Source organism: Cherax quadricarinatus, chromosome 16 (genome assembly GCF_038502225.1).
Source record: "Cherax quadricarinatus isolate ZL_2023a chromosome 16, ASM3850222v1, whole genome shotgun sequence".
Classification (NCBI taxonomy): domain Eukaryota; kingdom Metazoa; phylum Arthropoda; class Malacostraca; order Decapoda; family Parastacidae; genus Cherax; species Cherax quadricarinatus.
Window position 1 is genome coordinate 38403327 of NC_091307.1, and position 24854 is coordinate 38428180.

At 39.8% G+C, this 24854-nt stretch overlaps 1 protein-coding gene across 1 annotated transcript in view; it reads left to right on the plus strand.

Moving 5' to 3' along the window:
* The window catches only part of LOC128688959 (uncharacterized protein DDB_G0284459), a 141334-nt gene that overhangs the window by 27155 nt on the left and 89325 nt on the right, over positions 1 to 24854 (plus strand). Inside the window, exons 3-4 of the mRNA XM_070085658.1 lie at positions 7383 to 7643; positions 20905 to 21163. Of these exons, the coding sequence (XP_069941759.1) occupies positions 7383 to 7643; positions 20905 to 21163 (520 nt within the window). The remainder of the gene's footprint in view (positions 1 to 7382; positions 7644 to 20904; positions 21164 to 24854) is intronic.

A 24854-nucleotide genomic window follows, 5' to 3' on the forward strand; every position in this document is an offset into this window, starting at 1 on the left:
AATGACAACCATTAACTTTGAAGGTTATTTAGAAAAATGGAAGTTTATTCTTTAACTTTCGTCTCAGTGTGACAAAAGTAAAAGTGCACATTTTCCGAGAAGCTTTCAGGTGCTAGGAATGTAGAGATTCAGTTATAAGTGATGGGGTGGTCAATCATTATATGATATAAAATCTGAATGTTATAGATAAATATACAACAAATGAATGCATTAGTAACTGTAAAAGTGTTCAACCCTTGCCTCACATTTTCCTTCCCAGACATTGTGGTGTCAGGTCATTAGGATTGGTTAGTCTTAAGGTCTGTTTATGAAAAGTGTTAGGAAAACTGAAATCAACTTTGACACCAAGGATAAGTGTTGAGCTAATTTGATGTATATACTTGGCAACTATTGATGAGGTGTTATGCGGCAGAAAATAATAAATGTTGCCAGGGCCAAAATTATGGTTGGTGAACAAATTGATGAGAATTCATAGATATTGTCTCCTGCTTCTGTTAGGCTCAGAGCCCCTTAGTATTTTTCTAAATTGAATTGAATTTGGCACTTATTCTTTTCTGCTGTGCAGTGCCTCGTATGCTCTGTGTGCCAGTATCATGATGTCCTCGGTACTCTCTAACCTCAAAGTTTTTTGTATTTGACTTTTCATGATTTTATTTTCTGCAAGTTCATGTTTATGAGTAAACAGTAGAGAAAGGTTTAAATGGGTTATATCCAGTTTATGCATTTTGTACTACTATTCCCATCTCTCTCCCCAAGGAATAATACTTCCTTCTTAAACTCTACTTAAGTGGTTTATTCTGTTAGAATTATCTTCTCATGAAATTTATCAGTCAGAAAATTTAGGCATCATGTCCTCACTTTAGAACCATGCACTGTCATTACCTTCCTCAACCTAATATAAACTACACTTTCAGCACTTCTATGTGATAATTGATTTGTTATGCTTACATTAATCACAATAGCTACCAGATTGTAGAATGAATTCACAGGACTTCATACTATCTACCACTGTATGACCCTTGTGGGTTTAGCACTTAGTTTTGATTATACTACTACTAATAATAATAATAATTAGTAATAATAATATCCCATCTACCACTGCTGCTGTTCTGCACGAGCCATAACCTCAGTGCATATTTTTCGTTATCAGAAATTCAGTGCTATGAGCACTGATTTCTTATTAACGCTTTGACTGTTTCGGCCGTATATATACAGTAGGGCCCCACTTATATGGCAGGTTGGGCTCCAGGCTACCACCGTAAAGTGGAAATTGCCGTAAAGTGGAACACCCTTTTTTTTCTACTTATAAATGCATATAAATACTAGATAAGTTTATACTAACATATATTAAGTTAGCAATAGAACTAGACATTAAAAAACAATAAAAAACTAAAATACACATATAGTACACTCATTACTTACCTTAAAATATTTGTAGTCTTAATCTAGGGTGAGATGAGTAGTATTTATTGTAAGAAATCAAGTGTGGTATGTATGGTAGCCATCCAGGCTACCATACCAGGCCATTCCACCCACACAATATTCTATGACATTTAAGCGTCCCAGAGCAATAAAATGCATATACAGTGGACCCCCGCATAACGATGGCATCACATAGCGATTTTTCCGCATACCGCTTACTTTTATCGCAAAATTTTTGCCGCGCATACCGATTAAAAACCCGCTCACCGATTTTCGTCCGAGACGCGTCCAATGTGCCCTCAGCCAGCCTCACATGTGCCGCCCGTCCCATTGTTTACCAGCCAGCCTCCGCGGTAACATCCAAGCATACACTCAGAATATTTCGTATTATTACAGTGTTTTTGGTGCTGTTTCTGGAAAATAAGTGACCATGGGCCCCAAGAAAGCTTCTAGTGCCAACCCTGTGGTAAAAAGGGTGAGAATTAGTATGGAAATTAAGAAAGATTTTGAAGGGTTTGGGGCTAACCCTGAGAAGCCTATGCCAGTTGTGGAATCCATTGTGCCTACTTCAAAGATTAAGGAAATGTGTGCACAGTGGGTTGAACTGCAAACCTTTATGGATGAAAATCACCCTGACACAGCTGTTGCAAGCCGTGCTGGTGACTATTTCAATGTCAATGTTGTGGCCCATTTTAGACAAATCGTAAAGGAACGGGAGGTACAGAGCTCTATGGACAGATTTGTTGTGCGACAGAGGTCCAGTGACTCTCAAGCTGGTCCTAGTGGCATTAAAAGAAGAAGGGAAGTAACCCCGGAAAAGGACTTGCTACCTCAAGTCGTAATGGAAGGGGATTCCCCTTCTAAACAGTAAGAAGATAATGCTCTCCCCTCCTCCCATCCCATCAATCATCACCAGATCTTCAATAAAAGTAAGTGTCATGTAAGTGTGCATGCCTTTTTCAGTTTGTGTGTATTAAAATTAATATTTCATGTGGTAAAAATTTTTTTTTTTCATACTTTTGGGTGTCTTGCACGGATTAATTTTATTTCCATTATTTCTTATGGGGAAAATTCATTCACATAACGATTATTTCGCATAACAATTACCCCTCTTGCACGGATTAAAATCGTTAACCGGGGGTCCACTGTACAGTTCACTCATTACTTGCCTTAAAATATTTGTAGTCTTAATGTAGAGTCAGAGGTGAGTAAATGAGATAAAATGAATAAATGAGAGAGAGAGAGAATGAGAGAGAGAGAGAGAATGAGAGAGAGAGAGAGAATGAGAGAGAGAGAGAGAGAATGAGAGAGAGAGAGAGAGAGAGAGAGAGAGAGAATGAGAGAGAGAGAGAATGAGAGAGAGAGAATGAGAGAGAGAGAGAGAATGAGAGAGAGAGAATGAGAGAGAGAGAGAATGAGAGAGAGAGAGAGAATGAGAGAGAGAGAATGAGAGAGAGAGAGAATGAGAGAGAGAGAGAGAGAGAGAGAATGGGAGAGAGAGAATGAATGAGAGAGAGAGAATGAATGAGAGAGAGAATGAATGAGAGAGAGAATGAATGAGAGAGAGAATGAATGAGAGAGAGAATGAATGAGAGAGAGAATGAATGAGAGAGAGAATGAATGAGAGAGAGAATGAGAGAGAGAATGAATGAGAGAGAGAATGAGAGAGAGAATGAATGAGAGAGAGAATGAATGAGAGAGAGAATGAATGAGAGAGAGAATGAATGAGAGAGAGAATGAATGAGAGAGAGAATGAATGAGAGAGAGAATGAATTAGAGAGAGAATGAATTAGAGAGAGAGAGAGAGAGAGAGAGAGAGAGAGAGAGAGAGAGAGAGAGAGAGAGAGAGAGAGAGAGAGAGAGAGAGAGAGAGAGAATGAGAGAGAGAGAATGAGAGAGAGAGAATGAGAGAGAGAATGAGAGAGAGAATGAGAGAGAGAGAGAATGAGAGAGAGAGAGAATGAGAGAGAGAGAGAATGAGAGAGAGAGAGAATGAGAGAGAGAGAGAATGAGAGAGAGAGAGAATGAGAGAGAGAGAGAATGAGAGAGAGAATGAGAATGAGAGAGAGAATGAGAGAGAGTACATGAGAGAGGACAGGCACAGAGTTATGTAAACAAACCAGGCAAATGCAAGTTTTGTAAACAAACCAGGTGCACACGTCTGGTTTGTGCACAAGTTACATTGTCTACGAATTGTCTCGACATTGATGCAGTTGAATAAATAAAGAGGAACACTACCATTCTCATGTAACACCATTTTTAGAAGAAATGAAGCTCTGAGTGAAGGCACTGGAAATAAGTCACACTGACTATTTCTTGGGTTATCCTAGGTATTTTACACATATGCTGCTATTTATGATAATCTATGTAACTGTATTTGTGTATACCTGAATAAACTTATTTACTTCTTACGAAAGGAATAATTTTCTACAGTTAACCCCAGTAACACATTTTCTCTTATGTTGGACTAGAGAAAACGTTATTCTTGCCGTCACTCGTACAAGTTGTCTGGCTACCACATTTCATATTTATGTTGATTTATTCTGCTGGGGGTGTATTTATCTTTATATGTTATGTATCATGTTTATTATATAATTTTGAAAAAAATATCATTGATGGATTAACCCTTTGACTGTCGCGGCCGTATATATACGTCTTACGAGGTACCGTGTTTGGTGTATATATACTCATAAATTCTAGCGGCTTCAAATCAAGCAGGAGAAAGCTGGTAGGCCCACATGTGAGAGAATGGGTCTGTGTGGTCAGTGTGCACCATACAAAAAAAATCCTGGAACACGCAGTGCATAATGAGAAAAAAAAAACTCCGACCATTTTTTTTTTAATTAAAATGCCGAATTTGTGGTCTATTTTCGTATAGTATTTATGGTTGTATTCTCGTTTTCTTGGTCTCATTTGATAGAATGGAAAACATATTATAGAAATAGAGGTGATTTTGATTGATTTTACTATAAAAAGAACCTAGAAATGGAGCTCGAAGTAGGGGAAATGTTTGATTTTTGCCAATGTTCAAAAGTAAACAAATGATGCCATTGTCCAATAAATGTCCAACTAGCCATTCTAATATGCAGTCATGAATTGGTTGATGTTATTTATACAATTATTACAGTATTGCAGTAGTCTGCATAATAGTAAGTCTTCTATTTTTTGTGTGAATAAAAATTCAAAATAGAAAGCAAGAGTAATATCAGAGGTGCCTTGAGACATGACTGATGAACAAAGAAAATGCTATTTTAGAGCCAGGAATGTCTGCATTGTTCATTCTGGACCTTATTTTGAAATTTTCATATTTTTTAGTTTTTGTGAAATTGGCCAAATTGCAAATTTCTAACCACATTATTAGGTAGTTGAAATCGGTAAATGGGCAGTTTCTTGTACTCAATCGATAGAAAAAATGGAGTTCTAAAGAAATAGCTATGAGTTTGGGCTACTGGAACAACGGAATTAGCCGAAAATAGGGCTCAAAGTGGGCGAAATCGCCGATTTGTAAACAGCGCCGAGGTCGCTAACTTTGCGAGAGCATAATTCCATCAGTTTTCCATCAAATTTCGTTTTTTTGGTGTCATTACAATCGGGAAAAGATTCTCTATTATTTCATAAGAAAAAATAATTTTTTTTTTTTTAAATTTTGCGACACCAGGAGACACCTCAGGATTGGGGGTTGCGACAGTCAAGGGGTTAATGAAAATATGTACTGTGTATTAACGTAATATACGTACTACATATAATGAGACTCGGTGATTATTATTATTATTATTATTATTATTATTATTATTATATTATTATTATTATTTATTATTATCATTACTAATATGGCGTGACATAAGACACTCGTAGTGATTTTAATGTGTACCTACACACCAGCAGTGTGTAAGTTTATTTAGGTACAGGTATACATAAGTATAATTATCAGAGTATATATAAAATATGAAATAAATTTTAAAAACACTTGAAATTTTGGAGTTTCCAGACATAATGGATTGACTTGGTGCTTACGGATCTCACGGAGAATGTAAACAAACCGGGCGGGGCATGGTGACCGTATTAGAAAGTCAGGTGGGGGGGAGCCATATAGTGTGTTTTGGTCATAATTTGAAATGACCGTATTAGTGGAACACCGTAAAGAGAAGCACCATAAAGCGGGGCCCTACTGTACATCTTAGAAGCCAGTGTTTTGGACGTATATATACTCGATAATTCTAGCGCCTTCAAATCAAGCAGGAGAAAGCTGCTAGGCCCATATGTGAGAGAATGGGTCTGTGTGGTTGGTGCGCAATGTATAAAAAAAAATCCTGCAGCACACAGTGCATAATGAGAGAAAAAAAACTCCGACCGTGTTTTTGGATTAAAACGCTGGCTTTGAGATGTATTTTCGTTTAGTATTTATGGTTGTATTCTTGTTTTCTTGGTCTAATTTGATAGAATGGAAAACATATTACAGAAATAGATGATTTTGGTTAGTTTCACGATGAAAAAGACCTTGAAATTTAGCTCAAAGTAGCAGAAATGTTCGACTTTTACCAATGTTCAAGAGTAAGCAAATCACACCACACGTCCAATACACATCAACTAGGGAGTCTAATATTCTTTCACTAGTGCACTGATATTATTTATACCATTTTTACAATAATGCAGTAGTCTGCATAACAGTAAATCTTCTATTTTTTGTGTGAATAAAAAATCAAAATAGAAAGCAAGAGTAATATCAGAGGGGCCTGGAGACATGACTAGTGAACAGAGGATATGTTATTTTAGTGCCAAAAATGTCTGCATTTTTTAATCTGGATCCTATTTTGAAATTGGCATCTTCTTTAATTTGTGTGAAATTGGCCAAATTGCCAATTTCTGACCACTTTATTGGGTAGTTGAAATTGGTAAATGGGTGGTTTCTTGTTCTCAATTGATAGAAAAAAATGGAGTTCTAAAGGAATAGCTATAAGTTTGGTTGAATGGAACAATGGAATTGGCCGAAAATAGGGCTCAAAGTCAGCGAAATCGCCAATACGTATATATCGCTGAGATCACTAACTTCACGGGAGCGTAATTCTGTAAGTTTTTGATCATATTTTGTAGTTTTGGTGTCATTACCATTGAGAAAAGATTCTCTATCATTTCATAAGAAAAAATTTTTTTTTTTTCCCAAAAATTTTTCGACACCAGAAAACACTTCAGGATTTGGGGTTGCGACAGTCAAAGGGTTAAAGTATAAAATCTATTAAGTCCAGTAATGTAGTCTGTCATGTATCAGCTATTGAATATTGAATCATATACTGTACTGATAAGGATTTACTATGGATGTAAATGTTGTATTAATTTTCTTGTGGAAGACAGTGAAACCAGGCATTTATAAATTTTAGTCTCTCTGTGATCATTTGTATATCATTTGATCATAATGTAGTGAGGCATAGATAATGAATGATATTTAGGGTTTAAGGGTTTAGGTCTTTAGGATGGCTTGTCCTTATTCCATGATGTCCTAAACTAACCACTGGATTACTAGGGCTGAAAACCTCTTTGGATTAGTGCACTTTTTTTCTAATTGGATTGGATTAATGATGCTGTTGATGAAATAGTCTTTGGTCCCCATAAAGGTTAATATCACTTATTCTAATATGGGGACCAAAAAGTGCAGTGCTGTGATTGGTCTCCTAATTAATGCAAAATAAAATATTTAAGAGTCCATGACAATCTTTGGATGACTAATTTACCTGTTCATCACAGATCCCATTTTCTGTGCAAGTCAAATTTTGTCACTTACTGGAGCATTTTTTTTTTTTTCCTTTTTTCTTTTTTTTTTCTTTTTTTTTTTTTTAGGTATGTATTGGAGAAAGCAATTAGTGAAAAGTGTATAAATAAAAATAAGCTTGCATTTGACTGTGTCCTGTTTGAAATGTGAAATATTGTATATATAATCTGTTAATATGCATTAAATTCTTTCATAGCACAAGAGATGGGCAATGAAGCAGATACAGAAGAACACAGCCGCAGTGAGAAAAACTATGATGACGAACGCTCGAGAGACAGTAATACTGGATTGCATCATGATAAATCTCATGGCACATCACCCGCATCCACTCATACTTCAAGTCATGTCTCTCACCCTGAGAGAAAACAACAGGAACGAAGAAAGAAAGCAGCCATGTTCCTTTCTCGATTGAAAAAGAATGGAGGCGAGGAGGATGCCCTTCCACAGCCAGTTTATGGTAAGAGTTATTTGCCTAGTACATGTTACCTTTTTCAAGTTAATTATACGAACTTGGTTTTTTTTTTTCCAACAAGTCGGCTGTCTCCCACCGAAGTCATTATAGTGTGCTACAAGGTATGCTTTGGTAAATTAAGCTATATAACAGGCAAACTTCATTTTATTTTTTTATGAACACAGCTGTTTCCCACTGAGGCAGGGTGACCATCAAAAAAAAAAAAATCATCCTCATTCACTCCATCACCGTCATGCCAGAGGCATGCCTACACTACAGTTAAAAAATTGTAACATATCAACACCCCTCCTTTAGAGCACACACACTGTACTTCCCACTTTCAGGACTCAGGTTTACCTGAATCCCTTCATAAATGTTATTTTGCTCACACTCCAACAGCACGTCAAGTCATAAAAACCACTTGTCTCCACTCACTCTCTAACATGCTCATGCACACATGCTGGAAGTCCAAACCCCTTGCATACAAAACTTCCCGCGCCTCCCTTCCCTCCAACCTTTCCTAGGCTGATGCCTACACCATCTTCCACTATGAATTTATATACTCTCCAAGTCAGTTTAATTTGCTCCATCCTTTCTAAATGTCTGAACCACTTCAACAACCCCTCCTCACCCATCTGGAAAATACTTTTAATAATCCCGCACCTCCTCCAAATTTCCAAGCTATGGATTATCTGCGCACTATTCATGCCACACATTGCCCTCAGACACGACATCTCCACTGCCTCCAACTGCCTCCTTGTTGCAACATTCACTGCCTATGCTTCACACCTACATAAAAGCATTAGTATAACTATACTCTCATACATTCCCCTCTTTTCTTCCATGGATAATGTTCTTTGTCTCCACAGACTCCTCAGTGCATCACTGACCTTTTTCCCTCGTTAATTCTATGATTTGCCTTGTCTTTCATTGACCCATCTTCTGACAAGTCCTCTCCCATTTTTTTTTTCCAACAAATCGGCCATCTCCCACCGAGGCAGGGTGACCCTAAAAGAAAGAAAATCCCCAAAGAGAAAATACTTTCATCATCATTCAGTACTTTCACCTCATACATAATCACTGTTTTTGCTGAGGCACCCAGATACAACAGTTTAGAAGCATATATAAAGATATATAATCTATCCCTCCAAACTGCCAATATCCCGAACCCCTCCATTAAAGTGCAGGCATTGTGCTTCCCATTTCCAGTGCCCGAGTCTGGCTATATAAGAATAACCGGTTTCCCTGAATCCATTCACTAAATATTACCCTGTTCACACTCCAACAGCTTGTCAGGTCCCAAAAACCATTCGTCTCCATTCACTCTTATCTAACACGCTCGCTCACGCTTGCTGGAAATCCAAGCCCCTCGCCCACACAACCTCCTTTACCCTCTCCCTCCAACCTTTTCGAGGATGACCCCTACCCCGCCTTCCTTCCTTACCCTACAGATTTAGATGCTCTCCATGTCATTCTTCTTGGATCCATTCTCTCTAAATGACCAAACCACCTCGACAACCCCTCCAGCCCTCCGACTAATGCTTTTACTAAGTCTACACCTTCTCCTAATTTCCACACTGAATTTTCTGCATAATATTTACTCCACACATTGCCCTTAGACAAGACATCTCCACTGCCTCCACCCGCCGCCTCGCTGCTGCATTTACAACCCAAGTTTCACGCCCATGTAAGAGTGTTGGTACCACTATACTTTCATACATTCCCTTCTTTGCCTCCATAGATAACTTTTTTTTTTTTTTTGTCTCCACACATACCTCAGCACACCACTCACTTTTTTTCCTTCATCAATTCTATGGTTAACCTCATCCTTCATAAATCCATCCGCTGACACATCAACACCCAAATATCTAAAAACATTCACTTCTTCCATACACCCTCTCTCCATTGTGATATCCAATTTTTCTTTATCTAAATCATTTGATACCCTCATCACCTTACTCTTATCAATGTTCACTTTCAACTTTCTACCTTTACACACCCTCCCAAACTCGTCCACTAACCTTCGCAACTTTTCTTTAGAATCTTCCATAAGCACAGTATCATCAGCAAAAAGTAACTGTGTCAACTCCCATTTTGTATTTGATTCCACATAATTTAATCCCACCCCTCTCCCCAGCACCCTAGCATTTACTTCTTTTACAACCCCATCTATAAATATACAGTGGTCCCTAGTTTATCGTAATTAATCCATTCCTGGAGGTGTTACTATTATCGAAATTATGATTTTCGAATCAATTTTCCCTATAAGAAATAATGTAAATACAATTAATCCGTTCCTGACACCCAGAAGTATTAAAACAAAAAAATTGTTTACATGAAATATAGATGTAGTACTTAAACAATACAATGGGACATGATGAATGAAACATTAACAACATAACACTTACCTTTATTGGCGATTCTTCTTAGTGTATGGAAGACTGGAGGAGGAGAGAGATTGGATTATTTATAGTTTGGAAGGGGAATCCCCTTCCATCAACACCTCAGGTACCAATTGCTTTTCTGGGGTTACTTCTCTTCTCTGTTTCTTAATGCCACTAGGACCAGCTTGAGAGTCACTGGAGTCCTGTCTTGCAAAATAACTGTCCAGAGAGCTCTGTTTCTGGCCTCTCTTTAACACTTCCCTAAAATGGGCCAAGACTCTGTCACTGTACATGTTGCCAACATGGCTTGCAACAGCCTTGTCAGGGTGATGTTTCTCCATAAATCTTTCCATCTTACCCCACACTTCAAAAATCTCCTTAATTTCTGAAGAAGGCAACTTCTTCCATCTCTCTTCCTCCTCCTCTGCAGCAAGATTCCAAGCTGCAATCTGTTGCCCTTCCTGCTGAAGCTCTTGCAGCTCCTCAGTGGTGAGCTCTTCGTTGTGGTCTTCCACCAACTCTTCCACATCCTCCAAACTCACATCCAACCCCATGGAACTTCCCAGTGCCACAATAGATTTAACAAGAGACATAGGCTCATCAGGGTCCCCAAACCCTTCAAAATCCCTCTTGTCAACACAATCTGCCCACAATTTTCTCCAAGCAGAGTTCTAAGTCTTGGTAGTCACTCCCTCCCAAGCCGTACCTATAAGGGTTATGCAGTGGAGGATGCTGAAGTGTTCTCTCCAAAAATCTCTTAGGGTCAAGTGAGTGTCTGAGGTCACATTCAAGCACCTTTGAAACATTGCTTTGGTGTCGAGTTTTTTAAAGTTTGCAATGACCTGCTGGTCCATGGGCTGGAGGAGAGGAGTGGTATTCGGGGGCAAGAACTTTACTGTGATGAACCCAAACTCCTTGAAAATTAGGTCATCCAAGTTTGGAGGATGAGCAGGTGCATTGTCCATTACTAGGAGGCACTTGAGATCCAATTTCTTTTCCAGGAGGTAATTCTTCACACTAGGGCCAAACACTTCATTGAACCACTAGACAAAAATTTCCCTCGTGACCCATGCCTTACTATTAGATTTCCAAAACACACACAATTTACTCTTCATAACATTGTTTTTCCTGAACACTCTGGGATTTTCAGAATGGTATACTAGTAATGGCTTCAGTTTGAAATCCCCACTAGCATTAGCACAGAACATGTGTCAGCCTCTCTTTCATAGGCTTGTGTCCTGGCAGTGCCTTTTCCTCCTGTGCAATGTAGGTCCTCTTTGGCATTTTCTTCCAAAAGAGGCCTGTTTCGTCACAATTGAACACTTGTTCAGGTTTCAGTCCTTCAGCCTCTATGTACTCCTTGAATTCATGCACGTATTTTTCAGCCGCTTTGTGGTCCGAACTGGCAGCCTCACCATGCCTTACCACACTGTGTATGCCACTACGGTTGTTAAATCTCAAACCAACCTTTGCTGGCCTTAAATTCATTGACATCACCACTAGTTGCAGGCAATTTCTTTACCAGATTGTTGTGCAACTGCCTAGCCTTTTCACAAATAATCGACGTCATAATACTATCTCCTGCTAATTGTTTCTCGTTTATCCACACCAATAATAACTTCTCAACCTCTTCGAGTACTGGTGATCTCATTTTTGTCAGCATACTTACTCCCTTTGCAACAACAGCATCCTTGATTTCCTTTTTCTTGGCCACGATGGAAGATATGGTTGTATAGGGCTTGTTATACATCCTGGCCAGTTCGGCCACATGTACGCCACTTTCATATTGTTCAATGATGTTTTTCTTAAATTCAATCGTATTTCTCACCTTCTTTACCAAAGGCTTGGCTCTAGGAGCTTTCTTTGGAGCCATGGTAGCTTATTTAGTACTTGCAAGCACTAAAATGAATGGAATATTATGAAATATTTCGTATGAGCAAGTGAGAGGACCGTCACTCACTGGTAAACAATGCCACACTGGCTGGGAAGGGAGGCCGCCCCAGCTCAGAGCGTGAGTATGCGCTCCGGACGAATTACTATTTGCGAGTCAATCTATGATTAGCGAGCCCATGTTTTGACGAAAATATCGCTATGATTTCCGAAAATTACGACTCGAGCCCTTCGATTATCAAGGGACCACTGTATTAAACAACCATGGTGACATTGCACATCCCTGTCTAAGACCTGCTTTTACCGGAAAGTAATCTCAGTAGTTTGTTGGATAATGTATTGGTAGATAAAAGACTGTTGAGTAGACTTCAGGATGTACATGTTTATAGAGGGGCCACAGATATATCAGATCACTTTCTAGTTGTAGCTGCACTGAGAGTAAAAGGTAGATGGGATACAAGGAGAATAGAAGCATCAGGGAAGAGAGAGGTGAAGGTTTATAAACTAAAAGAGGAGGCAGTTAGGGTAAGATATAAACAGCTATTGGAGGATAGATGGGCTAATGAGAGCATAGGCAATGGGATCGAAGAGGTATGAGGTAGGTTTAAAAATGTAGTGTTAGAGTGTTCAGCAGAAGTTTGTGGTTACAGGAAAGTGGGTGCGGGAGGGAAGAGGAGCGATTGGTGGAATGATGATGTAAAGAGAGTAGTAAGGGAGAAAAAGTTAGCATATGAGAAGATTTTACAAAGTAGAAATGATGCAAGGAGGGAAGAGTATATGGAGAAAAAGAGAGAGGTTAAGAGAGTGGTGAAGCAATGTAAAAAGAGAGCAAATGAGAGAGTGGGTGAGATGTTATCAACAAATTTTGTTGAAAATAAGAAAAAGTTTTGGAGTGAGATTAACAAGTTAAGAAAGCCTAGAGAACAAATGGATTTGTCAGTTAAAAATAGGAGAGAAGAGTTATTAAATGGAGAGTTAGAGGTATTGGGAAGATGGAGGGAATATTTTGAGGAATTGTTAAATGTTGATGAAGATAGGGAAGCTGTGATTTCGTGTATAGGGCAAGGAGGAATAACATCTTGTAGGAGTGAGGAAGAGCCAGTTGTGAGTGTGGGGGAAGTTCGTGAGGCAGTAGGTAAAAGGAAAGGGGGTAAGGCAGCCGGGATTGATGGGATAAAGATAGAAATGTTAAAAGCAGGTGAGGATATAGTTTTGGAGTGGTTGGTGCAATTATTTAATAAATGTATGGAAGAGGGTAAAGTACCTAGGGATTGGCAGAGAGCGTGCATAGTTCCTTTGTATAAAGGCAAAGGGGACAAAAGAGAGTGCAAAAATTATAGGGGGATAAGTCTGTTGAGTATACCTGGTAAAGTGTATGGTAGAGTTATTATTGAAAGAATTAAGAGTAAGACGGAGAATAGGATAGCAGATGAACAAGGAGGCTTTAGGAAAGGTAGGGGATGTGGACCAGGTGTTTACAGTGAAACATATAAGTGAACAGTATTTAGATAAGGCTAAAGAGGTCTTTGTGGCATTTATGGATTTGAAAAAGGCGTATGACAGGATGGATAGGGGGGCAATGTGGCAGATGTTGCAGGTGTATGGTGTAGGAGGTAGGTTACTGAAAACAGTGAAGAGTTTTTACAAGGATAGTGAGGCTCAAGTTAGAGTATGTAGGAAAGAGGGAAATTATTTCCCAGTAAAAGTAGGCCTTAGACAAGGATGTGTGATGTCACCGTGGTTGTTTAATATATTTATAGATGGGGTTGTAAGAGAAGTAAATGCGAGGGTCTTGGCAAGAGGCATGGAGTTAAAAGATAAAGAATCACACATAAAGTGGGAGTTGTCACAGTTGCTCTTTGCTGATGACACTGTGCTCTTGGGAGATTCTGAAGAGAAGCTGCAGAGATTGGTGGATGAATTTGGTAGGGTGTGCAAAAGAAGAAAATTAAAAGTGAATACAGGAAAGAGTAAGGTAATGAGGATAACAAAAACATTAGGTGATGAAAGATTGGATATCAGATTGGAGGGAGAGAGTATGGAGGAGGTGAATGTATTCAGATATTTGGGAGTGAACGTGTCAGTGGATGGGTCTATGAAAGATGAGGTGAATTATAAAATTAATGAGGGGAAAAGGGTGAGTGGTGCACTTAGGAGTCTGTGGAGACAAAGAACTTTGTCCTTGGAGGCAAAGAGGGGAATGTATGAGAGTATAGTTTTACCAACGCTCTTATATGGGTGTGAAGCATGGGTGATGAATGTTGCAGCAAGAAGGCTGGAGGCAGTGGAGATGTCATGTCTGAGGGCAATGTGTGGTGTGAATATAATGCAGAGAATTCGTAGTTTGGAAGTTAGGAGGAGGTGCGGGATTACCAAAACTGTTGTCCAGAGGGCTGAAGAAGGGTTGTTGAGGTGGTTCGGACATGTAGAGAGAATGGAGCGAAACAGAGTGACTTCAAGAGTGTATCAGTCTGTAGTGGAAGGAAGGCGGGGTAGGGGTTGGCCTAGGAAAGGTTGGAGGGAGGGGGTAAAGGAGGTTTTGTGTGCGGGGGGCTTGGACTTCCAGCAGGCATGCGTGAGCATGTTTGATAGGAGTGAATGGAGACAAATGGTTTTTAATACTTGACGTGCTGTTGGAGTGTGAGCAAAGTAACATCTATGAAGTGGTTCAGGGAAACCGGCAGGCCGGACTTGAGTCCTGGAGATAGGAAGTACAGTGCCTGCACTCTGAAGGAGGGGTGTTAATGTTGCAGTTTAAAAACTGTTGTGTAAAGCATCCTTCTGGCAAGACAGTGATGGAGTGAATGATGGTGAAAGTTTTTCTTTTTTCGGCCACCCAGCCTTGGTGGGAATCGGCCAGTGCGATGATAAAAAAAAAAATAAAAAAAATAATCTCCCTCTCTTCTACACACCCTAACCTGAGCCTCACTATCCTCATAAAAACTCTTCACAGCATTTAGTAACTTAATACATTTTCCATATACAGTGGTACCTCAGGATACTAACTTACTTCATTCCAGAGGGCTGTTCGAGTGCTGATACCGAACGAATTTGTTCCCATAAGGAATAATGTAAATTAGATTAATCCATTTCAGACCCCCAAAAATACACTTACAAAAGCACTTTCATAAATACACTTGTATAATTGTTCTCGTTTTGAGCTGTTTGTATCCCGAGGTACCACTGTACCTGCAACATCTGCCACATTGCTCCCCTGTCCACTCTATCATATTTTTTTTTTTTTCAACAAGTCTGCCGCTTCCCACCGAGGCAGGGTGACCCAAAAAAAGAAAGAAAATCCCCAAAAAGAAAATACTTTCATCATCATTCAACACTTTCACCACACTCACACATTATCACTGTTTTTGCAGAGGTGCTCAGAATACAACAGTTTAGAAGCATATACATATAAAGATGCACAACATGTCCCTCCAAACTGCCAATATCCCAAACCCCTCCTTTAAAGTGCAGGCATTGTACTTCCCATTTCCAGGACTCAAGTCCGACTATATGAAAATAACCGGTTTCCCTGAATCCCTTTACTAAATATTACCCTGCTCACACTCCAACAGATGGTCAGGTCCCAAATGCCATTCGTCTCCATTCACTCCTATCTAACACGTTCACGCACGCTTGCTGGAAGTCCAAGCCCTTTGCCCACAAAACCTCCTTTACCCCCTCTCTCCAACCCTTTCGAGGACGACCCCTACCCCGCCTTCCTTCCCCTATAGATTTATATGCTTTCCATGTCATTCTGCTTTGATCCATTCTCTCCAAATGACCAAACCACCTCAACAACCCCTCTTCTGCCCTCTGACTAATACTTTTATTAACTCCACACCTTTTCCTAATTTCCACACTCCGAATTTTCTGCATAATATTTACACCACACATTGCCCTTAGACAGGACGTCTCCACTGCCTCCAACCGTCTCCTCGCTGCTGCATTTACCACCCAAGCTTCACATCCATATAAAAGTGTTGGTACTCCTATACTTTCATACATTCCCTTCTTTGCCTCCATAGATAACATTTTTTGACTGCACATATACCTCAACGCACCACTCGCCTTTTTTCCCTCATCAATTCTATGATTAACCTCATCCTTCATGAATCCATCCGCCGACACGTCAACTCTCAAGTATCTGAAAACATTCACTTCTTCCATACTCCCCAATTTGATATCCAATTTTTCTTTATCTAAATCATTTGATTCCCTCATCACCTTACTCTTTTCTATGTTCACTTTCAACTTTCTACCTTTACACACATTCTCAAACTCATCCACTAACCTTTGCAATTTTTCTTTAGAATCTCCCATAAGCACAGTATCATCAGCAGAAAGTAACTGTGTCAATTCCCATTTTGAATTTGATTCCCCATTATTTAATCCCACCCCTCTCCCGAACACCCTAGCATTTACTTCTTTTACAACCCCATCTATAAATATATTAAACAACCATGGTGACATTACACATCCCTGTCTAAGACCTACTTTTACCGGGAAGTAGTCTCCCTCTCTTCTACACACATTAACCTGAGCCTCACTATCCTCATAAAAACTCTTTACAGCATTTAGTAACTTACCACCTATTCCATATACTTGCAACATCTGCCACATTGCTCCTCTATCCACTCTATCATATGCCTTTTTTAAATCCATAAATGCAATAAAAACTTCCCTACCTTTATCTAAATACTGTTCACATATATGCTTCAATATAAACACTTGATCTACACATCCCCTACCCACTCTGAAACCTCCTTGCTCTTCCGCAATCCATCATTCTGTCTTACCTCTAATTCTTTCAATTATAACCCTACTGTACACTTTTCCTGGTATACTCAGTAAACTTATTCCTCTATAATTTTTACAAATTCTTTTGTCCCCTTTCCCTTTATATAAAGGGACTAGACATGCTCTCTGCCAATCGCTAGGTACCTTCCCCTCCTTCATACATTTATTAAACAAAAGTACCAACTACTCCAACACTATATCCCCCCCTGCTTTTATCATTTCTGTCATGATCCCATCAGTTCCAGCTGCTTTACCCCCTTTCATTCTACGCAATGCCTCACGTACCTCCCCCACACTTACATTCTGCTCTTCTTCACTCCTAAAAGATGGTATGCCTCCCTGGCCAGTGCATGAAATTACCGCCTCCCTTTCTTCCTCAACATTTAAAAGTTCCTCAAAATATTCTCGCCATCTACCTAATACAGTGGACCCCCGGTTAACTATATTTTTTCACTCCAGAAGTATGTTCAGGTGCCAGTACTGACCGAATTTGTTCCCATAAGAAATATTGTGAAGTAGATTAGTCCATTTCAGACCCCCAAACATACACGTACAAACGCACTTACATAAATACACTTACATAATTGGTCGCATTCGGAGGTAATCGTTATGCGGGGGTCCACTGTACCTCCCTCTCCCCATCTACTAACTCCTCTACTCTGTTTTTAACTGACAAATCCATACTTTCCCTAGGCTTTCTTAACTTGTTTAACTCACTCCAAAAATTTTTCTTATTTTCATTAAAATTTCTTGACAGTGCCTCTCCCACTCTATCATCTGCTCTCCTTTTGCACTGTCTCACCACTCTCTTCACCTTTCTAAATCCATAAATGCAGTTAAAACTTCCCTACCATTATCTAAATACTGTTCACATATATGCTTGTCTACACATCCCCTACCCACTCTAAAGCCTCCTTGCTCATCTGCAGTCCTACTCTCTTTTACCACTAATTCTTTCAATAATAACCCTACTATACACTTCTGTCAATCAACACCTTAAAACATCTACAGCCATCTTACAGCAGGACAACACCTCAGAAACTGCTTAGCCAACCAACTCCAGGTAAGCAACCAACCTCCATCAAACGACCTGCAACTACCACCTGCAGCTGCAGCCTTATGACCGTCCTCTTGTGCAAAAAAAAAAGAAAAAAATAGGCAATTGCAAACAGTATACGTCCTTCCAGTTCAGTGGCACACTGGTATACAGCTGGTATAGTAGTGTGCAGTTGACCGGCAGGAGGTATACCTATCTTATAAATTCAACTCTTTCACGAATAACACAACATACACGCACACGTATTTAAATTGCACCAAAGTGGATAGGCCACTTAACTTTAAAATCCCACCTCCCCTTCCACCCTCCCAAACCTTTCCCACATTCCATCCTTACCCATCCTTTTTCCTTCCCCATCTTATCAAAGCTCTGGTCAGAAACCACACTGCACCCAATACCTCCAGCTCCCCATCTACTAACTCCCCTACTGTTTTTTTTTTTTTTTTTTTGCACAGGGTTTGACAAGGTTAGGGTAAGGATCCCTAGCTTTATTGAGAAGCTGAGAGCTGTTACCTACATCAGCTCAATTCAAAGCATTTTTATTGTTATGAAACATACAAGTAGGGAACAGGATAAAGTTGGAGCCATCTGTGGGCCAACATTTTCGTCTGATCAACTGACTTTATCTCGTTGACATCATAATGCTGTACAAATGTGTTCCAGACTCGAGTCATCTTGGGAATAAATGATCTCAGATGAAGTGATGTTCTGGAGAAGGGTACAGCCAGAGTGAAGTTGCTGCTTTCTGCCCGTCTGCTTCACGCTGTCCATTTGTTTCCTAGGCTTTCTTAACTTGTTTATCTCGCTCCAAAATTTTTTCTTATTTTCAAAATTTATTCACAGTGCCTCTCCCACTCTATCATCTGCTCTCCTTTTGCACTCTCACCACTTTCTTCACCTTTCTTGTACTCTCCATATACTTTGCTCTTCTTATAACACTTCTTTGTAAAAAACCTCTCATAAGCTACCTTTTTTTCTTTTATCACACCCTTTACTTCATCATTCCACCAATCACTCCTCTTTCCTCCTGCACCCACCCTCCTGTAGCCACAAACTTCTGCCCCACATTCTAATACTGCATTTTTATAACTATTCCAACCCTCTTCAACCCCCTACTACTCATACTTGCAATAGCCTACCTTTCTGCCAATAGTTGCTGATATCTCACCCAAATTTCCTCCTCCCTTTGTTTGTACACTAACCTCTCTCTTACTTGTTGTTGCCACTTACCTTTTTTCCCATCTACCTCTTACTCTAACCGTAGCTACGACTAAATAATGATCCGATATATCAGTTGTCCCTATATAAACATGTATATCCTGAAGCCTACCCATCAGCCTTTTGAAAATCCACCAATACATAATCTAACAAACTACTTTCATTATGTGCTATATCATACCTTGTATACTTATTTATCCTCTTTTTCATAAAATATGTATTACTTCCAAATCTCTTTCTACACATAGCTCAGTTAAAGGCTCCCCATTTTCATTTACCCCTGGCACCCCAAATTTACATACTACTCCCTCCACAACATTTTTACCCACTTTAGTACTGAACTCCTCAACCACAAGTACTCTCTCACCTGATTCAAGACTCCCCATGCACTCACTCAACATTTCCCAAAATCTCTCTTCTCCAGGCGCATAAACGCTTACTATAACCCACTTTTCACATCCAGCCCTTATTTTACTCCACGTAATCCTTAAATTTATACATTTATATTCCCTCGTTTCCTGCCATAACTTATCCCTCAACATTATTGCTACTCTTTCTTTAGCTCTAACTCTGTTTGAAACTCCTGACCTAATTCTATTTATTCCTCTCCACTGAAACTCTCCCATCCCCTTCAACTTTGTTTCACTTAAAGCCAGGACATCCAGCTTCTTCTCGCTCATAACATCCACAATCTTCTCTTTCTTATCATTCGCACAGCATCCATGCATATTCAAACATCCTACTTTGATGGTTTTCTTCTTTTTCTTTATAGTAGGCTATACTGGAAAAGGGTTACTAGCCCATGGTTCCCGGCACTTTAGCTGACTTTTACAACACGCATGGCTTATGGAGGAGAGATTCTTATTCCACTTCCCCATGGATATAAAAGGAATAAGAACAAGAACTCTTTCTTCTTTCAACAAACAGGCCGTATCCCACTAAGGCAGGGTAGCCCAAAAAGAAAAATGAAAGTTTTTCTTTTTAAATTTAGTAATTTGTACAGGAGAAGGGGTTACTAGCCCCTTGCTCCCAGCATTTTAGTCGCCAAGAACAAGAACTATTAAGATAAAACCCAAGAAAACTCAGATGAGTGTGTATAAATAAATGTGTATATGTATATGTAGTGTGACCTAAGTGTAAGTAGAAGTAGCAAGATGTACCTGAAATCTTGCATATTTATGAAACGGGAAAAAAAGATGCAAGCAATCATGCCATCATGTAAAACAATTACAGGCTTTCGTTTTACACTCACTTGGCAGGATGGTAGTACCTCCCTGGGCAGTTGCTGTCTACCAACCTACTACACCCAATATCTGAATATATTCACTTATTCCATCCCTCCAATCTGATATCCAATCTTTCATTACCTAAATTTTTGTTATCCTTATCATCTTACTCTTTCCTATGTTCACTTTTAATTTCCTTCTTTTACATACCCTACCAAACTCATCCACCAACATCTGCAACTTCTTCTCAGAATCTTATTTTATTCATCTGAGAAAGAGGAAATCTTAAGTTTTTGTGATAATAAATTCAAAACAGATAATAGATCTCTGCTCTTGTTACCATAGTGTCATACTTGTGTTTGTTATCATGGCAGGTTATAAATCCACTCAGGCATCTAACTTCATTCCTTTGCCATTCAATACAGTATTTCTATTTTTGTCAAGAATTGACACAAATAAGCCAAGATTACAGTCAGTCTTTCAGAGTATATTGTACTTTCTTTGGCTAGTTTATCACATAGAATTTATTCAGTTAGATGACAATTGTGCTATAATTGCATTAATGTTATTTTTAATATTCATTTCTGGCTTTTCTACTTAATATGTTGTAACTCATTATGCGAGTTGAGGGAATTCAGTGGTGACATAACTGGTCAAGAAGTCAAGCTGTGTAGGGTAATAATTTTTTTCTACAGGACCACAGTTACCACCTGAAATTGCTGCTCAGATACTGAACTCTGCTTCACAATCACCACGCTCCTCCATTGCTAGTACTAGACACACTACCCCCTCAAGATCTCGATCTCATTCTGTCAGTCCTGGACCTGGGATTCCCATGCCTCCAAAAGAGGCTCCAGCACCTCCCCCACCACCACCACCTGCTCAGTCTCCCTCACCACCTAGAGGAACAGAGATTGTTGACACTTGCTCCAATGTCACTGCAAAAAATAACTGGTAAGTGCTTAATTATTCATTGCCTTGAAATTTATTCGTATTGTGCAAATTACTGAATGGGTAGAATAAATGTGGGTAAAGCAGCTAGGACAGAGGAAATAAAAATTTGAGATGGCAGTAGGTGGGAATATTGTGTCTCGCTCTTTTTTTTTTTTTTTTTTTTTTTTACACAGGGTTTGACAAGGTTAAGGATCCCTAGCTTTATTGACAAGCTATTTACAGGTTAAGGATTCCTAACTTTATTGGCAAGCTAAGAGCTGTTACCTACATCAGCTCATTTGAAAGCATTTTTATTGTTATGAGACATACAAGTAGGGAACAGGATGAAGTTGGAGCCATCTGTGGGCCAGCATTTTCGTTTGATCAACTGACTTCATCTCGTTGACATCATTATGCTGTACAAATGTGTTCCATACTCGAGTCATCCTGGGTATGTATGATCTCAGATGGAGTGATGTTCTGGAGAAGGGTACAGCTAGAGTGAAGTTGCTGCTTTCTGCCTCTCTTGTGGCATAAAAGCTTGTTTCACGCTGTCCTTGAAGTGGATCCAAGTTTCTGGAGTTTATCTGGAGAGAGTTCCGGGGGTCAACGCCCCCGCGGCCCGGTCTGTGACCAGACCTCCTTACGTCAGTGTCCCAGGATGCGACCCACACCAGTCAACTAACACCCAGGTACCCATTTTACTGATGGGGAACATAGACAACAGGTGGAAAGAAACACGTCCAATGTTTCTACTCTGGCTGGGAATCGAACCCAGGCCCTCACCGTGTGAAGCGAGAGCGTTAACCACCAAGTGTGGTACTTTGACAATATTGGCCTTGTACATAACAGTAAGGCCACCCACATCCCTCCTATGTTGAAGGCTCTGCTGAAATGACAGATCTGTCCAGCATGGGTCCAGGCGAGAGATGAGACGTCTTGCTCTGTTCTCGACTCTGTCAAGCAGTCGCAGATGAGGGAGGAGGGGGCAGGCAAACCAAGAAAGTGGAGCGTACTATAGGTGTGAGCGTACTTGTGCCTCGTACAGAATCTTGCAACTCCTACCGTCAAGCAGATGCGAGATACGGCGAAGTGCTGTAAGCTTCCTGGCTGCCTTGTTTGCAAGATTTACAACATGGTTCTTTATGGTTAGTTTGGAGTCAAATTTCACCCCAAGGATATCAACTTCTTCTCCAGGTGCCAACACCCTCGCTCTCGCTCCCGCTCTCTCTCGCTCCCGCTCTCTCTCGCTCCCGCTCTCTCTCGCTCCCACTCTCTCTCGCTCCCGCTCTCTCTCGCTCCCGCTCTCTCTCGCTCCCGTTCTCGCTCGCTCTCTCTCTCGCTCTCTCTCTCGCTCTCACTATCTTGCTATCTCACTATCACTCTCTCTCTTTTTTTTTTTTTTTTTTTACACAGGGTTTGACAAGGTTAGGATCCCTTGCTTTATTGACAAGCTATTTACAGGTTAAGGATTCCTAACTTTATTGGCAAGCAAAGAGCTGTTACCTACATCAGCTCATTTGAAAGCATTTTATTGTTATGAGACATACAAGTAGGGAACAGGATGAAGTTGGAGCCATCTGTGGGCCAGTGTTACAAAAAATGCAATATCTAATAATGATAGAGATCTCCAGTGGATACTAGAAAGTACTGCCCTTCTAGCATCCAGCCTGTTGCTGGGTTTTTGTAACAAGTAGTCAGTATCCTGGTCCAATTATCCATTAGAATTCAATAAGATTCAATAGTGCTTCAGGATTACAACTGGTAGGCTACTAACTAAAGAAATTAAAATTTAATAAGTTTATAAAGAACAATAAAGTTGTCTAGGCATATGTTATCTAAGTAAATTAATCAAAATAATCACTTCTCTCGTATATAGTAATATTGTGCTGAAGGCACATATCACATCTTTATGGCTTTTAGGTACTGTCTGGTACATTGTTAGCATTTAATAACATAATACATATATACATATACATATATATATATATATTTTTTTTTTTCAACAAGTCGGCCGTTTCCCACCGAGGCAGGGTGACCCAAAAAAAAAAGAAAGAAAATCCCCAAAAAGAAAATACTTTCATCATCATTCAACACTTTCACCACACTCGCACATTATCACTGTTTTTGCAGAGGTGCTCAGAATACAACAGTCCAGAAGCATACACATATAAAGACACACAACATATCCCTCCAAACTGCCAATATCCCAAACCCCTCCTTTAGAGTGCAGGCATTGTACTTCCCATTTCCAGGACTCAAGTCCGACTATATGAAAATAACCGGTTTCCCTGAATCCCTTCACTAAATATTACCCTGCTCACACTCCAACAGATCGTCAGGTCCCAAGTACCATTCGTCTCCATTCACTCCTATCTAACACGCTCACGCACGCTTGCTGGAAGTCCAAGCCCCTTGCCCACAAAACCTCCTTTACCCCCTCTCTCCAACCCTTTCGAGGACGACCCCTACCCCGCCTTCCTTCCCCTATAGATTTATATACTTTTAGTGTATATATATATATATATATATATATATATATATATATATTTTTCAACAAGTCGGCCGTCTCCCACCGAGGCAGGGTGACCCAAAAAAGAAAGAAAATCCCCAAAAAGAAAATACTTTCATCATCATTCAACACTTTCACCACACTCGCACATTATCACTGTTTTTGCAGAGGTGCTCAGAATACAACAGTCTAGAAGCATACACATATAAAGATACACAACATATCCCTCCAAACTGCCAATATCCCAAACCCCTCCTTTAAAGTGCAGGCATTGTACTTCCCATTTCCAGGACTCAAGTCCGACTATATGAAAATAACCGGTTTCCCTGAATCCCTTCACTAAATATTACCCTGCTCACACTCCAACAGATCGTCAGGTCCCAAGTACCATTCGTCTCCATTCACTCCTATCTAACACGCTCACGCACGCTTGCTGGAAGTCCAAGCCCCTTACCCACAAAAAACCTCCTTTACCCCCTCTCTCCAACCCTTTCGAGGACGACCCCTACCCCGCCTTCCTTCCCCTATAGATTTATATGCTTTCCATGTCATTCTACTTTGATCCATTCTCTCTAAATGACCAAACCACCTCAACAACCCCTCTTCTGCCCTCTGACTAATACTTTTATTAACTCCACACCTTCTCCTAATTTCCACACTCCGAATTTTCTGCATAATATTTACACCACACATTGCCCTTAAACAGGACATCTCCACTGCCTCCAACCGTCTCCTCGCTGCTGCATTTACCACCCAAGCTTCACACCCATATAAGAGTGTTGGTACTACTATACTTTCATACATTCCCTTCTTTGCCTCCATAGATAACGTTTTTTGACTCCACATATACCTCAACGCACCACTCACCTTTTTTCCCTCATCAATTCTATGATTAACCTCATCCTTCATAAATCCATCCGCCGACACGTCAACTCCCAAGTATCTGAAAACATTCACTTCTTCCATACTCCTCCTCCCCAATTTGATATCCAATTTTTCTTTATCTAAATCATTTGACACCCTCATCACCTTACTCTTTTCTATGTTCACTTTCAACTTTCTACCTTTACACACATTCCCAAACTCATCCACTAACCTTTGCAATTTTTCTTTAGAATCTCCCATAAGCACAGTATCATCAGCAAAAAGTAACTGTGTCAATTCCCATTTTGAATTTGATTCCCCATAATTTAATCCCAC